The sequence below is a fragment of the Thamnophis sirtalis genome, unplaced genomic scaffold (assembly GCF_051295495.1).
Source record: "Thamnophis sirtalis isolate CommonGarterSnake01/CBP01778 unplaced genomic scaffold, rThaSir2_p1.2 scaffold_2, whole genome shotgun sequence".
NCBI classification, from domain to species: Eukaryota; Metazoa; Chordata; class Lepidosauria; order Squamata; family Natricidae; genus Thamnophis; species Thamnophis sirtalis.
In genome coordinates this window covers 173,479,506-173,496,212 of record NW_028261382.1, presented here as the reverse complement: position 1 = coordinate 173,496,212, position 16,707 = coordinate 173,479,506, and the positions used below count along the sequence as shown (strand labels likewise).

Below are 16,707 nucleotides of genomic sequence, written 5' to 3'. Positions count from 1 at the left end.
CAGTTCACTTCTTCAGATATATGAAATTGGCAATGGTGGTTAGAAAGGATCAAATATGGGAGAAAAGGAATTATGAGATAATTGTAAAGTTACCTCATAATTCTTTCTCTCCCTTTCAATATTAGTCACGAATTAAAGAAGCCAGCTTTTTATATTCCTGACACTAACAAATAATAAAGATATGTTTTATTTTTTAATGATACGTTTTTATTGTACACATGCCCAGAGTCACATTTGTAAGAAGGTGGCTATCTGAATATGATGAATGAATGAATGAATGGTCATCATCATCATCATCATCATCATCATCATCATCATCATCATCAAACATTGCAATAAAACAAAAAAGTGTAATAATTCTCTTATTTCACTGATTTAAGAACTGTAATGTCCTCAAAATCTGGATTTCGCATAATCAATTTGGCTGTTGTGTTTTTATTTACGCAAACACTCTCTATTACTTTTGGGGAGAAAAATACAGGAGGATGCTGTGAAAAGTTTCAGTCCTGGTGACATCCTTTATCAATGAACACAGGACATCACATCCCTGGTGTAAGAGCTCAGAAGAGATAGGAAAGAGAGGAGGGGGGTCTCAGGAGCAGCAGTGACAGGAGACTTAACTAAGGATACAACCTGTCCTATCATGGATAACTTTTTTTATCCTTAATGTTCTGACCCTCCCTTCTTCGCTCGTTAACAGACGACACTCAGACAGACTTAAAAGGAAAGAACTTTATCAGTCTCGGCTCACGCTGGCTCGAGCCCAAAAATAAACATAAATAAAGTCTCTGACAAAAAGGTTTTTACAGAAAGAAAGCAAATCACTTCTCCAAGTGTCTCTTTGAATCAAGGTTACAGAAAGCAAATCACCTATCCAAGTGCCTCTCACAAACAAACCACGACTGATGAACGATGAACCACGAACAAATGAATGAACATTGACTTCTGCAACCAGGGCGTGGCACCACCAGTCCTTTTATCTCCAGAAGACCACACTAACGAGCCCCAGCTGCATTGTTATTCCTGCATCCCGACTCAACTCACAGCAAACTTCTGCTGAGTCACAACACCTTAACATGACTTACAGTATATTCTGTTCTTTTATGTTTTCAATTTCCTGCAGTTGAGAGCATGCAAGGAACAGTTTGAAAAAGCATAACAAATGAAAGGGGGACCAGCAGCCGTAAGGGCAGCAATATTCTCAACATAAGGGGGACCAAAAGGTGGAATGGGGAGGGAGAACAGAAGGAGAAAATAAGGCAGGCTGGCTGAAAAATAAAAGCCCACTCACTGGTAATTCAGTGCTTTGGTACTACCAGCCTGCTGAGAGCAATTACAATAGCACAGACAGCACTTGCTGCATTGTGACCTTACTGAATTAACTTTTGAGGGCAGGGGGAAGAAAAAACCACTCAGTGATTCAGCAGGGAATTTATTAGAAAATTTTAACGCCAACTTAAATTTGATCCAAAGGCCTCAATATTAAAGGTCATCTCCATTACTATACTACTGGAAACCCATGGGTCCCTTTGCTTCCTTTCCTGTTTTCTTTCATAAATAAATTAAAAAAAAAATAGGTCAGCGTTCTAGCTTCAAGCTCCTTGGCATTTTTATTCGATGTGACAGATCTCCTCGTTTTCGTTGGGAGCTTTTTTTTTGGAGGGGGGGCTGGAGGCCTGGGAAACCACAAACAACTTTACGATTTCTAAAAGTACATCTCGGTAAACGAAGATACACTTTACACATGCAGATAGAAAAGATAAAAGCAAAAAACAATACAAGCGATATTTACATTTTAAATCCTCAAAACATGCAAGTTACATTGCTGCTGCAATTTTTTAAAAATGCAATAAAGTGCCAGGGAAAATTCCATGGCACGACAAAACCGCACTCGACTAAAGCACGCCCGATTAAACCGCGTCGCTGACGTCATCAACAGGGCAACAACAGCGAGCGCGGAGAAAGAAGGGCGCTTTAAATAGCGCTCTGAAAGCAAGCCGATTCAACTTAAGGTAAGGGTTAGGTTTAGGGTTAGGTTAAGGGTTAGGATTAGGTTAAGGGTTAGGTTTAGGGTTAGGTTAAGGGTTAGGATTAGGTTTAGGGTTAAGGGTTAGGTTTAGGGTTAGGTTAAGGGTTAGGTTTAGAGTTAGGTTTAGAGTTAGGTTTAGGGGGGTTAGGTTTAGGTTTAGGGGTTAATTTTAGGTTTAGCGTTTACAGCGTGCTTCTGTCTCCGTGCTGTTGTCACCCTGTTGATGACGTCAGCTATGCGGTTTAGTCGAGCGCGGTTTAGTCGAACGCGGTTTTTGTGGTGGAACCGGAAAATTCAAGGGAAGGAAAGAGGGGGGGGGGCTTTTGTAAGAAATAGGTGAGAAAAGATTTAGGGCAGATTTTCATTTTGGTCACTTCCCCGGGTTCCCATTTCTTCTTAGGCTAATTGTTAGCTCAAGGGTCAAACTGGATTTTTTCGAGCACCGGATCAGCATTGTAGTTCTCCCCCGCGAGCCCTCCAGATAGGGGAGATGGGACAGACACCTCCTGCAGGACCCTGTTGGCTGAAACAGGGTGTGGGGGGGCACGTGGAGGAAGTCCCCCGTGCCCCATTTTGGCTGGAAAAGTGCTGCAGGAGGCCGCCCAGGCAGAAAATGGGGCATGAAGGGTGACATGCGGCTCGTGCAACCCACTTTTGGCTGCCACAGACGCCGTGGGCCATCCTTTGGTATTTCCAGATTTAAGCACTCTGCGGGCTGGATCCAATCCACGGCGTGACCCGACAAATGCGCGCACGACAAAACCGCGGCGTCAAAATCGCACCCACAACAGCGCGCCGACAAAACCGCGCCCACAAAAGCGCGATTAGGGTTAAGGTAAGGGTTAGGGTTAGGTTCAGGGTTAAGTTTAGGTTTAAGGTTATTACGTTGTTTTCGTGTTGTTTGTTGAAGGGGCAGTTTTGTCGGCGCGCTGTTATCGGCGCGATTTCGAGGTCGCACTTTTGTCGGCGCGCTTTTGTCGTGCGCACATTTGTCGGTGAACCAATTCATGGGCCTTGAGTTTGACAACCCTGTGTTAGATACCTTGCTAGACAGCAGTTGCTATCTTTTTATAACCTTCTAGTTGATCGAATGATGGCTTGTTAAGTCCAAGAATTATCATTTACATTAGAAGCTAATACTCCTATTTTTACATGTAACTAACATATATATTGTCAACTAACCAAATAATATAAATCCATAATACACACAAAACATCTGCTAAAATATGAGTAGAGAGAAACGGATAATAAACAGCTTAGTATTTACTGAGTATCATAAGTACTGCCAATAGCGTGCAGGCTGCAATTTAAAAACTATACAAAATTAGCCCAAGTAGGATAGAATTGTGGCTTCTGCCTCTGATATTCTATTATTTTAACTTTACCTATAGTCTTTTTAAGCATGGCAGTTGAAGAAGTCTTGTTAGTCCACACAATTGTTGGATTATCTAAGGTTTTTCAATGTTGAGCATTTATTATTTAGCTGCTAAGATGAAGTAAATAAATAAGAATCTTATCTTAAAAATCCAATCCTATAAATAAGTAAAACAACCATAACTGAAAAGGTAGAAGTTTTAAAATTAAATTAATATAGATGCAATGCTCAGCATTTGATTTTAAAAGATTTTAATTTTTAACAGAAGATAGTTTGTCTATTAGCAGCCTAATCTTTCGTGGCTGCTGAATACTTATCGATAGCTCCTAATGGCTTGTGTTAGCATTCCTCTGAGATGTTAATCAATCTTGTGCTTTTTAAAATTGACATCCATAATGTGTTTACATTAGTCAATACTTCTTAATTGTCAAGCTGTAACAGCAGAACTTCAATAATAAATCCCTTCAATAAATAACTTCAGATAGTAGAATTTTTAAGTGTTTCCTCTTCCGAGGAATGGAATATATTGATAACTGCTACTGGGTGAACTGCAGGAACAAAGGGGGGGAAAAAAACTCCTCCATCTTAGAAATACTTCTTAATGCTTAAAATTAAAAGACAAGTTTGGGGCGATGTAACGTTCTGCTGCCCTTAATTTGAATTTTGAATTTGAAAGTTTATTTATAGGCCGCCCTTTTCCCTGGGGGGACTCAGGGTGGCTTACAACTCATGGGGAAGGGGATACAAACAATGACACATAAGAACAATACATAATTAAAAAGAACACAACATTCATACCATTTACTTGAGAGACCGCCTTCTGCCGATTACCTCCCTCCGACCGATTAGATCGCACAGGCTGGGCCTCCTCCGGATTCCATCCGCCAGTCAATGTCGACTGGCGACTACACGGAGGAGAGCCTTTTCTGTTGCAGCTCCGACCCTATGGAACGATCTCCCCGTTGAGATTCGTACCCTCACCACCATCCAGACCTTCCGCACAGCCCTCAAGACCTGGCTCTCCCAGCAGGCCTGGGGATAGGTTTCCAACTTACCCGCCCGAGTGTTGACTGTTGAATGCATGTTGTGGTTTACCATTTTATTTGGTCACTTATTGTTTGTCTCTTGTTACTGCACACCCTTCCCTTGTGATTGTAAGCCGCCCTGAGTCCCCTCAGGGAGAAGGGCGGCCTATAAGTCTTAATAAAATGTCTCCAAAAAAAAAAATGTCTCAAATGACCATTCGGGTGGGGGTGGGTTAAATCTTTAGCCCCAGGCCTGACGGGATAGCCAGATTTTAAGGGCTGTGCGGAAGGTCTGGAGGGTGGTGAGGGTATGAATCTCCACGGGGAGATCGTTCCAAAGGGTCGGAGCTACTACCGAGAAGGCTCTCCTCCGCGTAGTTGCCAGTGGACACTGGCAACTGATTTAGGAGATCAATGGCATCCTGCATACTATTTCCAACCTGCATTCAACTCCCCCTCCCTTCCTCCTTTAAAGCTAACAAGTTTGGTTTGCAATGTCTTATCTGCAGTGATGTTAACCTTAATGAGCCTCACCCATGTCAGAGTTTGCCATACTGCTGCTTTTAGAGGCCATGGCTCTCTAAGCTTCGGCCTGATGAACACATTTAGAATGTTGAGACTGCTATCGGCTCTTTGAAGAAGGAGTTGTGAGTCTAGAATAATTCTCAGATTACACACTGGTCTGTCTGAGCCAGTACCATCCCATCCAATACCAAAGATGGCATTATCTTAGACTCAGTAGGCCTCCAGCTTTGTCCCAACGGTCCCTTTATATATGTGGCAGGGCTGCGGCCGCGCCCTTTCCCCTTTCTGCCCTCCAGAGGAGGTGGAGCATCTCCTCAGCCCGGCCGGCCGCGCACGCTCTCCACCCCCCCACAGTGAGCCAGCTACGGCCTCGCCAAGGCGGCTCCACTGGGGTGACAGTGGTGTCAGCCTGAGGTGCAGCGAGCCCGGCCGGCCGCGCACGCTCTCCACCCCCCCACAGTGAGCCAGCTACGGCCTCGCCAAGGCGGCTCCAACGGGGCAATTGCGGTGTCAGCCTGAGGTGCAGCGGGGCTAGGGCGGCCCCTGGGTGCCCCGTGAGGCAGCACACTGAGGACTTCTCCTCCTCCAAGATCCTGGACGTCTCACTCTCCCGGGCCACCGACTTGGGGGAGCCCGAGCGCAGTTCCTCTGAGGAGATGCTCAACAACTTCCACGAGGCCGACAGCCCCGGCGCCGCCTCCCCCAACCCAGCAGCCCCGAGTCCTGACCAACGGCAGCACCCACTCGCTGCCCCACCATGCCCAGACTGGGCCACAGCAACGTGTGGCCGGGAACAGGTAGTTTATAAATATAAAGGGCACTGAAACAAGTCAGGAGGCAGATCATCAATCTGAGATAGGAACTATACGTTACTATATACTCTTGCCAATTAGGTCTCATGCCAGCTTCTATCGATCATTTCCATCAGCTGTGAAAGCCTGGAACACCTTATATAAAGTAATACTAATAAACAGCTAGCGCTTCTGTGATTTGTTTTCAATCTAGAATATGCTATTCAACACAGAAGGGGGGGTTAAGCAAAGAGTACTGCCTAGCCTCTGTTGCTATTTACAAAGTGGAGCTAAAGAATGAAATTGAGGTCCATAATAAGGAAGCATAAAAGCTTTAAGGAACGTTGCTACACCAGTGTCCCAATGGGAAGGTAACAGACAATGGATTAAGGTAACTAAAATCCTAGTTTCCAATTTACTGTTAGACAACAAAAAGGGTCAGCGGTAAAAGCATAGCAACAGATTACTACTCTAAGTATTACTCCTCATCAGAGGTGGGTTCCTACCAGTTCGCACCAGTTCGGTAGAACCGGTTCGTCAAATCTACCGAACCGGTTAGAAGAGGTTCCACCAGTGGACCCAGAAAGCAGGCCACACCTACAGAAGAGGTTCCAAAATTTTTTGAAACCCACCACTGACACACACACACAGACTCACACAGAGAAAGAGAAAGAGAAAGAAATAAAGAAAAAAAGAAAAAAAGAAAGAAAAAGTGAGAGAGAGAGATGAAAGGAAAAAAAGGAAAAAGGGACAGAGAGACAAAAGAAAGAGAGAACACATGGCCGGCAAGCCACTCCCACCAGGTCACATGGCCAGCAAGCCACTCCCACAAAGAAGGCCACACCCACAGAGTAGGTTCGAAATTTTTTTTGAAACCCACCACTGCTCCTCATATATCCAAACATCCAATATGGCCTGAGAGACAATTTATACCACTTCATTATGATTTGCAGAAAAAAGAAACAAGCCTGTTCATTCTCACACATAAATAAATACACCGTTAGATTTCCATATGAATTCAGATACACAAAACATATTACAGAAAATAAAATTGAAAAACAGTTGTAACTTTAGTAGTTTTTTGAAGTTTTAATACAGGTACTCATCATTTAACAACTGGCCACTTAATGGCCATTTGAAGTTATGGATGGCCATCCAAAAGCTACTTATTACCTAGTCCTGAAGATATGGCCACTGCGGTGCCCCTGCAGACCAATTGCAGGGATGCTATAGTACCCTTGCATATCTCCCCCCATCCCCACCACTGGGTCCTCTCAGGCCTTCCCCCACCGGGTCCCCGCAGGCCTCCCCCCATCTCCTCCAGTGGGTCCTTGAAGAATAGAATAGAATGAAGTGTTCCGTGACCCAACAAAAGGGCGAACGACAAAACCGCGTCCGACTAAACCGCGTTGTTAAAACCGCGATGTCATCAACGCACAGACAACAGTGTGGCGACAACAGCGCGTCGACAGAAGGGTGCTTTACAACAGCGCGTCGACAGAAAGCCGATTTAACTTAAGGTAAGGGTTAGGTTTAGGGTTAGGTTTAGGGTTAGGTTTAGGGTTAGCGTTACGTTTAGGGTTAGGGTTAGTGTTACGTTTAGGGTTAGGTTTAGGTTTAGTTTTAGTTTTACAGCGCGCTTCTGTCGCCGCACTGTTATCGGCGCAATTCAGCGATCATTCGTCGGAGCGCTTTAGAACATGTGGTTTTGTCACCGCGGTTTAGTCAGGTGCAGTTTTGTCATTCGCCCTTTTGTCGGTGAACCGAAGTGTTCTATTAACTGTTTCTGAACACATATTTAGAGAAAATACAACAAATTGACAACTGCTTTCCATCAGCTGTGAAAGTTTGACAAAAGTTTTTTGCTTTTTTATCATTTCATAACAAAATCAATAACCTACAAAACTTAAACAGTATACAGAAACGCTCTTTTGTGCTTTTTTTTAACCTTAGAAAGCTGCTTTTTAAATTTTTGTCAAGTCCTAAGAATGACACAACTAAATGACAGTAATCTGTCATGTTTCCACAATTCCTCCCAGACTGATTCAAGTAGTTATTTATGAACCTGAGATGCCAAGAGGTCATTTTGATGACTAAACCATAAATTAGCATTTAAAGAGAATATAAATTTGATTTCACAGAAGCAACAAATTACTAGGCAGCTGGGATATTATTTAATTTTTATTGACATGTCATGGAAAAAGAAAGTCAGCTAAATGTGGTGTGCTACATTTTAAAACACCTCAAACTTCAAAATACACATACTTGATCAGCTCCAGCTCTATTGTTTAAAAAACTCTATAAACAATTTTAAACAGTTCTAAAAGTCCTAACTACTTGTAATATTCTTCACCATCCAAATTATTCACACATAAATAAGCAATTAAAAAGTATGACATTTCAAAATAATGTGAATGCTCTTAAAATTCGTTAATACAAATTAGAAAATTATGTGCATAAAATACAGCAGTGTTAATATTGCAACTTATCCCTAAGTTAATATTAGGTATAATGAAAGCATTTTATTTTTATATAAATGAAGTTTTGCGTAAAACTGTCAAATTTGCTGAGTAACCATGTCTGAATTTAGGCATTCATTTACCAACCTTAAATAATAGGATGTAATATTTTATCATCTTGAAAATACTTTTATATTTAAAACTCCCCATGTAGCCATAAGACCTATTTATTACTGAACGTTGTACACTTAACAAAATAAACTTAAAATACAATCCAAAATATTCATGCAATTGCATTGTCAATACACAGGACAAATCTTACGATACAGTATGTTAGCTGCTATTATTTTTAGCATGCAAATAATTCAGACTTGTGGTTATGTTTTTACTTATTTGATCACTTGGGGTGGCTGTTTTAATGTCCTTCTGAAATAAAAACTGGGATGAATATTTCAGATGATATGACAAGAGATTCCATGAGAAATTGAAACTATGTAAGTCTACAAATATAAAAATACTAGTCATTGGTGACCCTATTTAGAATTCCATTCAACTAGCCATATTCTTCTACAACATTGATTCTATTTTAGCTGATTTTCAGTTTTTCTTCTAATCTAGTCAGCATTTTGCAGCCAGTGAATAGGGTGAGTTTTAAATGGGTTCCTTTGGTTCCTTCTGCTTATTCGTTCTTCCCTTGGTTTATTCTTGACTGGCTGGTACTCCAGCTACCTAAGAATCAGGGGTGGGTTTCAACCGGTTCGCGGCGGTCCCTGCGAACCGGTTGATCGGCGAACCCGGAAGTAAGTAACTTCCGGGAACAGCGAAGGGCCCACCCGCGCGCCCGTGCTCCTTACCCGGTTTTGACGAGTTCTGCGCTTCCACGCATGCGCAGGACGCATAAAGCGCCTGCACGATCCTCCAGGAGCAGCTGGAGCATCACACAGACGCTAGTATGCATGCGTGCGCTACGTGCGCGAGGACGCCGCCGGCCCCGTTCCAACTGAACCGGTTGGAACGGGGCGAGAAACCCACCCCTGCTAAGAATCCATGCTTAGAAGAAGATCTCAAGTTTATTGCCACTAGCAGAATACATACTAACAGAATGTATGCATTGTTTTAGTATGCTCTTTATGTTATAAAGCAAATTGACGAGTAAAACTCAAAGGATCATGCGATGCATCAAACAGAGAGATTCCTATTAACGATGACAATCAAGATTTTAATATTTATTGTTTTAAATGTCTTCTTTTCCCTTTTATCTATTTCTGTTTCTATTCTAAGACACTTGAAACGTAAAACAAATGAAAACATAAGATATAAGCTGAATAAATAACCGACACAAGAAAAATGGAACGCACGCACGTCCTTTATACCTTCCTATCTGGTTCGGAAATTTTGGCAGATTAGGAGCTGAACTGGGTTTGGAAGCTTTGTAGATTTCCTTTGTTTTTAAATGGTGGTAGGCTTATTTTAATTTCCAGTTTCCTCCCATTGACGGCACGATCCAGAGGTGGGTTGCTAATTATTTTACTACCGGTTCGGGCACACTCCCGCGGGATGCATGCGCAGAAGTGTCTGGGTAGGTGGGTGGAGCCTCCTTCCACCACTACTACCGGTTTGGCCGATCCGGGCTGAACCAGCAGCAACCCACCTCTGATACAGTATCTTAAGGAGCCATAAACCTAACCAATCACTCCCAATGTAGCTGGTACTCGTATTTTTATGTGTGCAGTGGTTTCCATTTTCCTTTTCTCGTAAGATGTTTTTAAAGTGCCAACAATATAAATTTATGTTTTATCTTTTATATCTTCTAGTCAGAAGCATGTGTATACTAATGTTAACTGATAAAGTATATATATTTAATGTACATTCATGAGAGATTGAAAGAGACTAAAATTATATACGTGAAGAAAAGGAATACTATACCAAGTTTCGAGTTTAATTGATTGATAGCTTACCTGCCGGTGCATCATTTCCAGATTAGTTTTTGCTTTGTTGATTAGTGTATCTATTTCTGATGATTCCTTGATGTTTTTGTTTTCTCTAAAGGCATCTCTTATTTTTCTGATGGCATATGTCCTAATAAATTTTTAAGAAAAAAAATGTAAGCATGCACTGTCTTCTCAAAGCTTGATATGCAAACTATATTCAAACAAATATTGAGATGAACACAAGATGAATATTCAACATATTTGAAGGCGGTCTTTGAGATAACTGGGAGTCATTGTCATCCAGAGCTCTGAAAGTTAAAATTGGTATTTTGAATTATAATTGGAAACTTACTTGAAGTCAATGCAGCCCTCGTAAAACTGATGCTATATATGGTTGTAATGGCTCTCAGTCGACAGCATAGAGGCCATTGCAATTTACAAAAATAGAGTTTCTGAGTAATCTTTAAAGAAATCCCCATACAAAAGACAATGCAGTAGTCTCATTCCAATGACTAATTTCTAGTTGAAAGGGATCCTAATAGCAATAGCAGTTAGACTTATATACCGTTTCATAGGGCTTTCAGCCCTCTCTAAGCGGTTTACAGAGTCAGCACATTGCCCCCCACAGTTTGGGTCCTCATTTCACCCACCTCGGAAGGATGGAAGGCTGAGTCCAGAGGTGGGTTCCTACCAGTTCGCACCTATTCGGTAGAACCGGTTCGTCAAATCTACCGAACCGGTTAGAAGAGGTTCCACCAGTGGACCCGGAAAGCAGGCCACACCTACAGAAGAGCTTCCAAAATTTTTTGAAACCCACCGCTGGTCCTTGGATATGATTATTCTACACTATCATGCTCCTATTTATAAAACTCAGTGCCTCTGTGAAAGGTAAGGATGACTACTGCGTTTGTGGTGCAATCAGAACATTGTGTGTGTTGAAATTGTTTTAACGCAAACCAAAGATGCCTTTTAAAAAACAAGTTGACATCCTATTCTTATGCAGGCCAGTGCTGTGTGTGAGGTAATTTAAGGTGGTTCTGACAAGTGTCATCGGCATCTTCATATCCGGTCACATGGGCGGCAAGCCACTCCCATCCGGTCACATGGGCGGCAAGCCACTCCCACAAAGGAGGCCACACCCACAGAGTAGGTTCGAACAATTTTTGAAACCCACCACTGGATGCAGCACACGATTTAACAATGTCTCCTTTATGCTATGCAACGTTATAAAATCAAACACACCTACAGGACAAGGCAATAAGAGTCAAAATAAAGACAAAAGTAAGTTGAATTTAAGCATTATATTTCTGCCTTGCTTCCTTAGTTACACTATCAACTTCAACTTTAACTCTTGTTTAGCAGAACTTGTCTTCTTTTACTTACTCCCCTCGCCCCCAGGATTTTTTTTTTGCAATTTGTTTTCATTTTTAAACATAAAAAAAACAACATAAAAAAATCTCATTCATTACATACAGCATGTGGTTTGGTTACAAATGTTTTTGCATCCATATTCTCAATTACATTTACAATCACAGATTTTTCATCTAATATAACTAAATACCTCGCTTTCATTGTACAATGTATATTCAATTACAATTAATATTTTTTTCAATAAATCCAATTCCCTTACATTCTTGATTGTCTGTTTAATAACAATATACCTTTATATAATCACATATCCCGATATGAAAGAGATTTACCAGCCATTTATATTTGTATATCACTGTTTTCTTTTTTTCCCGACATATTTTTTTATTATTTTTTCCCTTCTACAACACCTTACAGTCATTACATCAACATTGTTTTGTCATCATACCTGTACATGTATATAATATTTCGCTTCTATATTTACACACTATATACACAGTTCTATATATATTTATTTATTTGTTTTTTGGCTTAATTAATTTTGTTCCTGTTTTGTAGCCATTTGTACCAATTGTTCCAAATTTCATAATATTCTGACTCTTCTTTATCTTTTAATTTCAGTGTTAATTTGTCCATCTCTGCACAATCCAAAGTTTTTTTTTATCACTAATTCGTCCGAGGGGGTATTATTTTGTTTCCAGCATTGGGCAAATGCTATTTTAGCTGTTGTTAGCAGATGTATTCATATGTACTTACGGTAATTTTCTTTGTATATTTCCCTTTGATTATTTCCAGTAGAAAGATTTCGGGTTTGTATTTTATCTGTTCTCCTGTAATTTCTTGCACCAATTTCCAAATTTAGTTTAATTTCTTATCTGAACTGGGCAAATGCTATTCTAGCTGTAGTTAGCAGATGTGTTAATATGTACTTAATTTCCTTTGTATATTTCCCTTTGATTATTTCCCAGTAGAAAGATTTCGGGTTTGTATTTTATCTGTTCTCCTGTAATTTCTTGCACCCATTTCCAAATTTAGTTTAATTTCTTATCTGAATTGGGCAAATGCTATTCTAGCTGTAGTTAGCAGATGTGTTAATATGTACTTAATTTCCTTTGTATATTTCCCTTTGATTATTTCCCAGTAGAAATATTTCAGGTTTGCATTTTATCTGTTCTCCTGTAATTTCTTGCACCCATTCCCAAATCTTTGTCCAATATTTCTGTGTATATCCCTGTTTTCAATTATGGATAATCCCACCAATCAACTATCCAGTATGCTTATGTTCATTACTGTCCTTGTACATCGTACATTCAAACTAAGATGTTATTCCTTCATTTTTCAACAAGGTATTCTGAACAGTCACCTCTCCCCCCCAGGATTTAAGGGGGGGGGAATATAAAAATAAAACGGTAAGGAGAGGTGGGTGGAAGGGAGAGAAAGAGAAGGAGAGATAGTAGGAGGGGAGGAGGAAGAGTGGAGGAGAGGCAAGGGAAGAAGAAAGAGGTACGGAGAGGTGGGTGGAAGGGAGAGAAAGAGAAGGAGAGATAGTAGGAGGGGAGGAGGAAGAGTGGAGGAGAGGCAAGGGAAGAAGAAAGAGATAAGGAGAGGTGGGTGGAAGGGAGAGAAAGAGAAGGAGAGGAGGGAGGAAGGGAGAGAAAGAGAAGGAGACAGGGTAGGAAAGGGAAGAGAGAGGGTAGGAGTAGGGGAGAGGTAAGGGAAGAAAGAAGGGGAAGGAGCGGAGGAAGGAAGTAGAGAAGGAAGGGAGGGAGAAAAGAAAGGGAAAATAAGGTGGTGTTACAACAGGCGCTAGGGATGGTAAACAAAGCAACTCAAACTGTACATTATAACCTTTTAAATGGAATAACGATAGTATAAGAATGGCAAAGAAAAAGAATAACCATGTGAATGTATACCTAGAATTATATGTAAGAGAATAAATAACAGTAAGAATATAAAGCACAATATGGGTAAACAATATTTGGTGATAAATAGCTAAGTATAAACAAATGTAGAATTGCACATAAAAATGGATAACGAATAAGGGGACCATGAATGCAAGATAGAAATGGATAGAAGGGAAAACACTAACTGTAAAGAAACCGATACGGAACTGCTGTATGATATACGATGGAACTTCTTGTTCCTGTGTTGTTTTAAGTCATGTGTCTGTTTTTGTTGATGTGTTTATGTGTTTAAAATATTTTTTTTAAAAAAAATAAAACGCTTAAAACGAAAACCATTTCCAGCCGCTCTTCCACTCGGATTTTGTTTTATTTTTATATTTTTTTGAATTTTTATTTTATACACATAAGCACATCAACAGAACACATAAACACATTAACAAAAATAACCGCATAACTTAAAAACAACATAGGAACAATAAGTTCCATCGTATATCATACAGCAGTTTCGAATCGGTTTCTTTGCAGTTAGTGTTTTCCTTTCTATACATTTCTATACATTTCTATCTTGCGTTCGTAATCTCCTTATTCGTTATCCATTTTTATATACATTTCTTTCTTTATTTATACTTAGCTACTTATGATCAAATATTATTTACCTATATTGTGCTTTATATTTTTACTGTCATTTATTTTCTTACATACAGTTATAGGTATACATTCACATAGTTATTCTTTTTCTTTGCCATTCTTATATTGTTATTATTCCATTTAAAAGGATATAAGGTATAATTTGGAATGTATTGTTTACCATCCTCCTTCACACCTGCTATGACACCACCTTATTTTCTCTTTCTTTTCTTTTCTCCCTCCCTCCCTTCTCTACTTCCTTCCTCCCTCCTCTCCTTCCCCTTCTTCCCTCCCTACTCCTACCCTCTCTCCTTCTCTTTTTCTCTCTTCCTCCCTCCTCTCCTTCTCTCTCCCTCCCACCCACCTCTCCTTACCTTTTTCTTCTTCCCCTACCTCTCCTCCACATCTCACCTTATTTTCTCTTTCTTTTCTCCCTCCTTTCCTTCTCTACTTCCTTCCTTCCTCCTCTCCCTCCCCTTCTTCCCTCCCTTACTTCTCCCCTACTCCTACCCTCTCTCCTTCTCTTTTTTTCTCTTCCTCCCTCATCTCCTTCTCTTTCTCTCGCTCCCACCCACCTCTCCTTACCTCTTTCTTCTTCCCCTACCTCTCCTCCACATCTCACCTTATTTTCTCTTTCTTTTCTTTTCTCCCTCCCTTCCCTACTTCCTTCCTCTTCTTCCTTCCCTTACTTCTCCCCTCTTTCTTCTCCTTCCTACCCTCTCTCCTTCTTTTTTTCTCTTCCTCCCTCCTCTCCTTCTCTTTCTCTCCCTCCCACCCACCTCTCCTTACCTCTTTCTTCTTCCCCTACCTCTCCTCCACATCTCACCTTATTTTCTCTTTCTTTTCTCCCTCCCTTCCTTCTCTACTTCCTTTCTTCCTCTTCTTCCTTCCCTTACTTCTCCCCTACTTCTCCCCTCTTTCTTCTCCTTCCTACCCTCCCTCCTCTTTTTCTCTCTTCCTCCCTCTTCTCCTTCTCTTTCTCTCCCTCCCACCCACCTCTCCTTACCTCTTTCTTCTTCCCCTACCTCTCCTCCACATCTCACCTTCTTTTCTCTTTCTTTTCTTTTCTCCCTCCCTTCCTTCTCTTCCTTCCTCCCTCCCTCCTCTCCTTCCCCTTCTTCCTTCCCTTCCTTCTCCCCTACTTCTCCACTCGGATTTTGGATAGATCGTTTTTACGCATTTGAAACAACCCCGACCATCCTCCGCGCGTTTAACTGGGGTGGGTGGGATGGGGGGGGGGTGAATGATTATCGGGGGGGGGGGTGTAGAATAAGGGACTTGGCTCCCCTCCCGAGACGCCCCCCCGGCTTCCTACCTGTAGCCGTAGGCGCTGAAAGCCTGGCTTTCCCGCAGCAAGGCCCGATAAAGGCGCAGCACTTCGGCCCTCCTGGACGCTGCCATCTTCCCGGCAAGCCTCCTGCGCCTTTGGCTGCCTGGTTCCGGAAGCGGCCCCGGGGAGGCGCAAGGCAAAGGCGGCTTGCCGCTCGGCCTGCCCCCTTCTCCTCCAGAAGGCGACCCGGGCGGAGAGGGAGGGCGGTCGCTCGGGCTCCTGGAGGACGGATCTGGCCGGAGGGAAGAGAAAGGTGGGTATGAGGAGGAGGAAAGGAGGGCGCGCGGTTCTCTGCCGGGCCGGAGAAGTGGATTCCCCCCGTTTGCCTGATCGGGGAGGGGGAAAAGTGTGCGTTGTGTGTGTTGTATGTGTGTGTCTCTCTCTTGCTCCGCTAATTTCTCTCGCGGGTCTTTTGAACAAAATCCCACAGGCCGCCTTGTGTCCCCAGCACGTGCGTTTCTGTCCCGAGCTCTCCAAAGCGCCTTGGGTCGAAACGGTTCCTTCCCTAAATTGCATCGGGATACTAACTAGGACGCAACGGCTTGGATGACACACCGGTGGTGTTTTGGGAGCTGGCGCTTCAGTAAAATGCTTAAAAAGGCTCGGAAGGGGGGGGGTGTCTGTCGGTCGTCGTTTCGGATCAAGGACTCGGGACGTTTCCCCTCGCTTTCTAACTTGGCTCCTGCCACCCTTCTTTGTAGACCAAATGTATCTTCAAAGTTGGCAACTTTAAGACTGGTGGACTTCAATTCCCAGAATTCTCCAGCCAGCAGAACTCTGCTGGCTGGAGAATTCTGGGAGTTGAAGTCCAACAGCCTTAAAGTGGCTGAAATCCACAAGTCTTAAAGTGGCTTGGAGAATTCTGGGAGTTGAAGTCCACCAGTCTTAAAGTGGCTGAAATCCACCAGTTTTAAAGAGGCTGGAGAATTCTGGGAGTTGAAGTCCACAAGTCTTTAAAGTGGCTGAAATCTACAAGTCTTAAAGTGGCTTGGAGAATTCTGGGAGTTGAAGTCCACCAGTCTTAAAGTGACTGAAATCCACCAGTCTAAAAGTGGCTGGAGAATTCTGGGAGTTGAAGTCCACAAGTCTTAAAGTGGCTGGAGAATTCTGGGAGTTGAAGTCCACCAGTCTTAAAGTGGCTGAAATCTACAAGTCTTAAAGTGGCTTGGAGAATTCTGGGAGTTGAAGTCCACCAGTCTTAAAGTGGCTGAAATCCACAAGTCTTAAAGTGGCTTGGAGAATTCTGGGAGTTGAAGTCCACCAGTCTTAAAGTGGCTGAAATCCACCAGTCTTAAAGTGGCTGGAAAATTCTGGGAGTTGAAGTCCAACAGTCTTACAGTGGC

At 42.1% G+C, this 16,707-nt stretch overlaps 2 protein-coding genes across 4 annotated transcripts in view; one reads left to right on the top strand and one right to left on the bottom strand.

The window, feature by feature from the left end:
- LYRM4 (LYR motif containing 4) overlaps nt 1-15,482 on the bottom strand; it is a 34,057-nt gene extending 18,575 nt beyond the window's left edge. Inside the window, exons 1-2 of the mRNA XM_087707512.1 lie at nt 15,350-15,482; nt 10,163-10,283 (exon numbers count right to left, since the gene is read on the bottom strand). Coding sequence (XP_087563638.1) covers nt 10,163-10,283; nt 15,350-15,435 — 207 coding nt within the window. The 5' untranslated portion in view covers nt 15,436-15,482. The remainder of the gene's footprint in view (nt 1-10,162; nt 10,284-15,349) is intronic.
- The window catches only part of FARS2 (phenylalanyl-tRNA synthetase 2, mitochondrial), a 221,288-nt gene continuing 206,539 nt past the window's right edge, over nt 1,959-16,707 (top strand). For 2 of the 3 annotated variants that reach the window (XM_087707511.1, XM_087707507.1), the window contains exon 1: nt 15,508-15,617. The gene's annotated coding sequence lies outside the window, so the exon portion shown is untranslated. Of the gene's footprint in view, nt 2,013-15,507; nt 15,618-16,707 lie in introns of those variants that run through there. The other variant, XM_087707510.1, reaches the window with a different exon arrangement.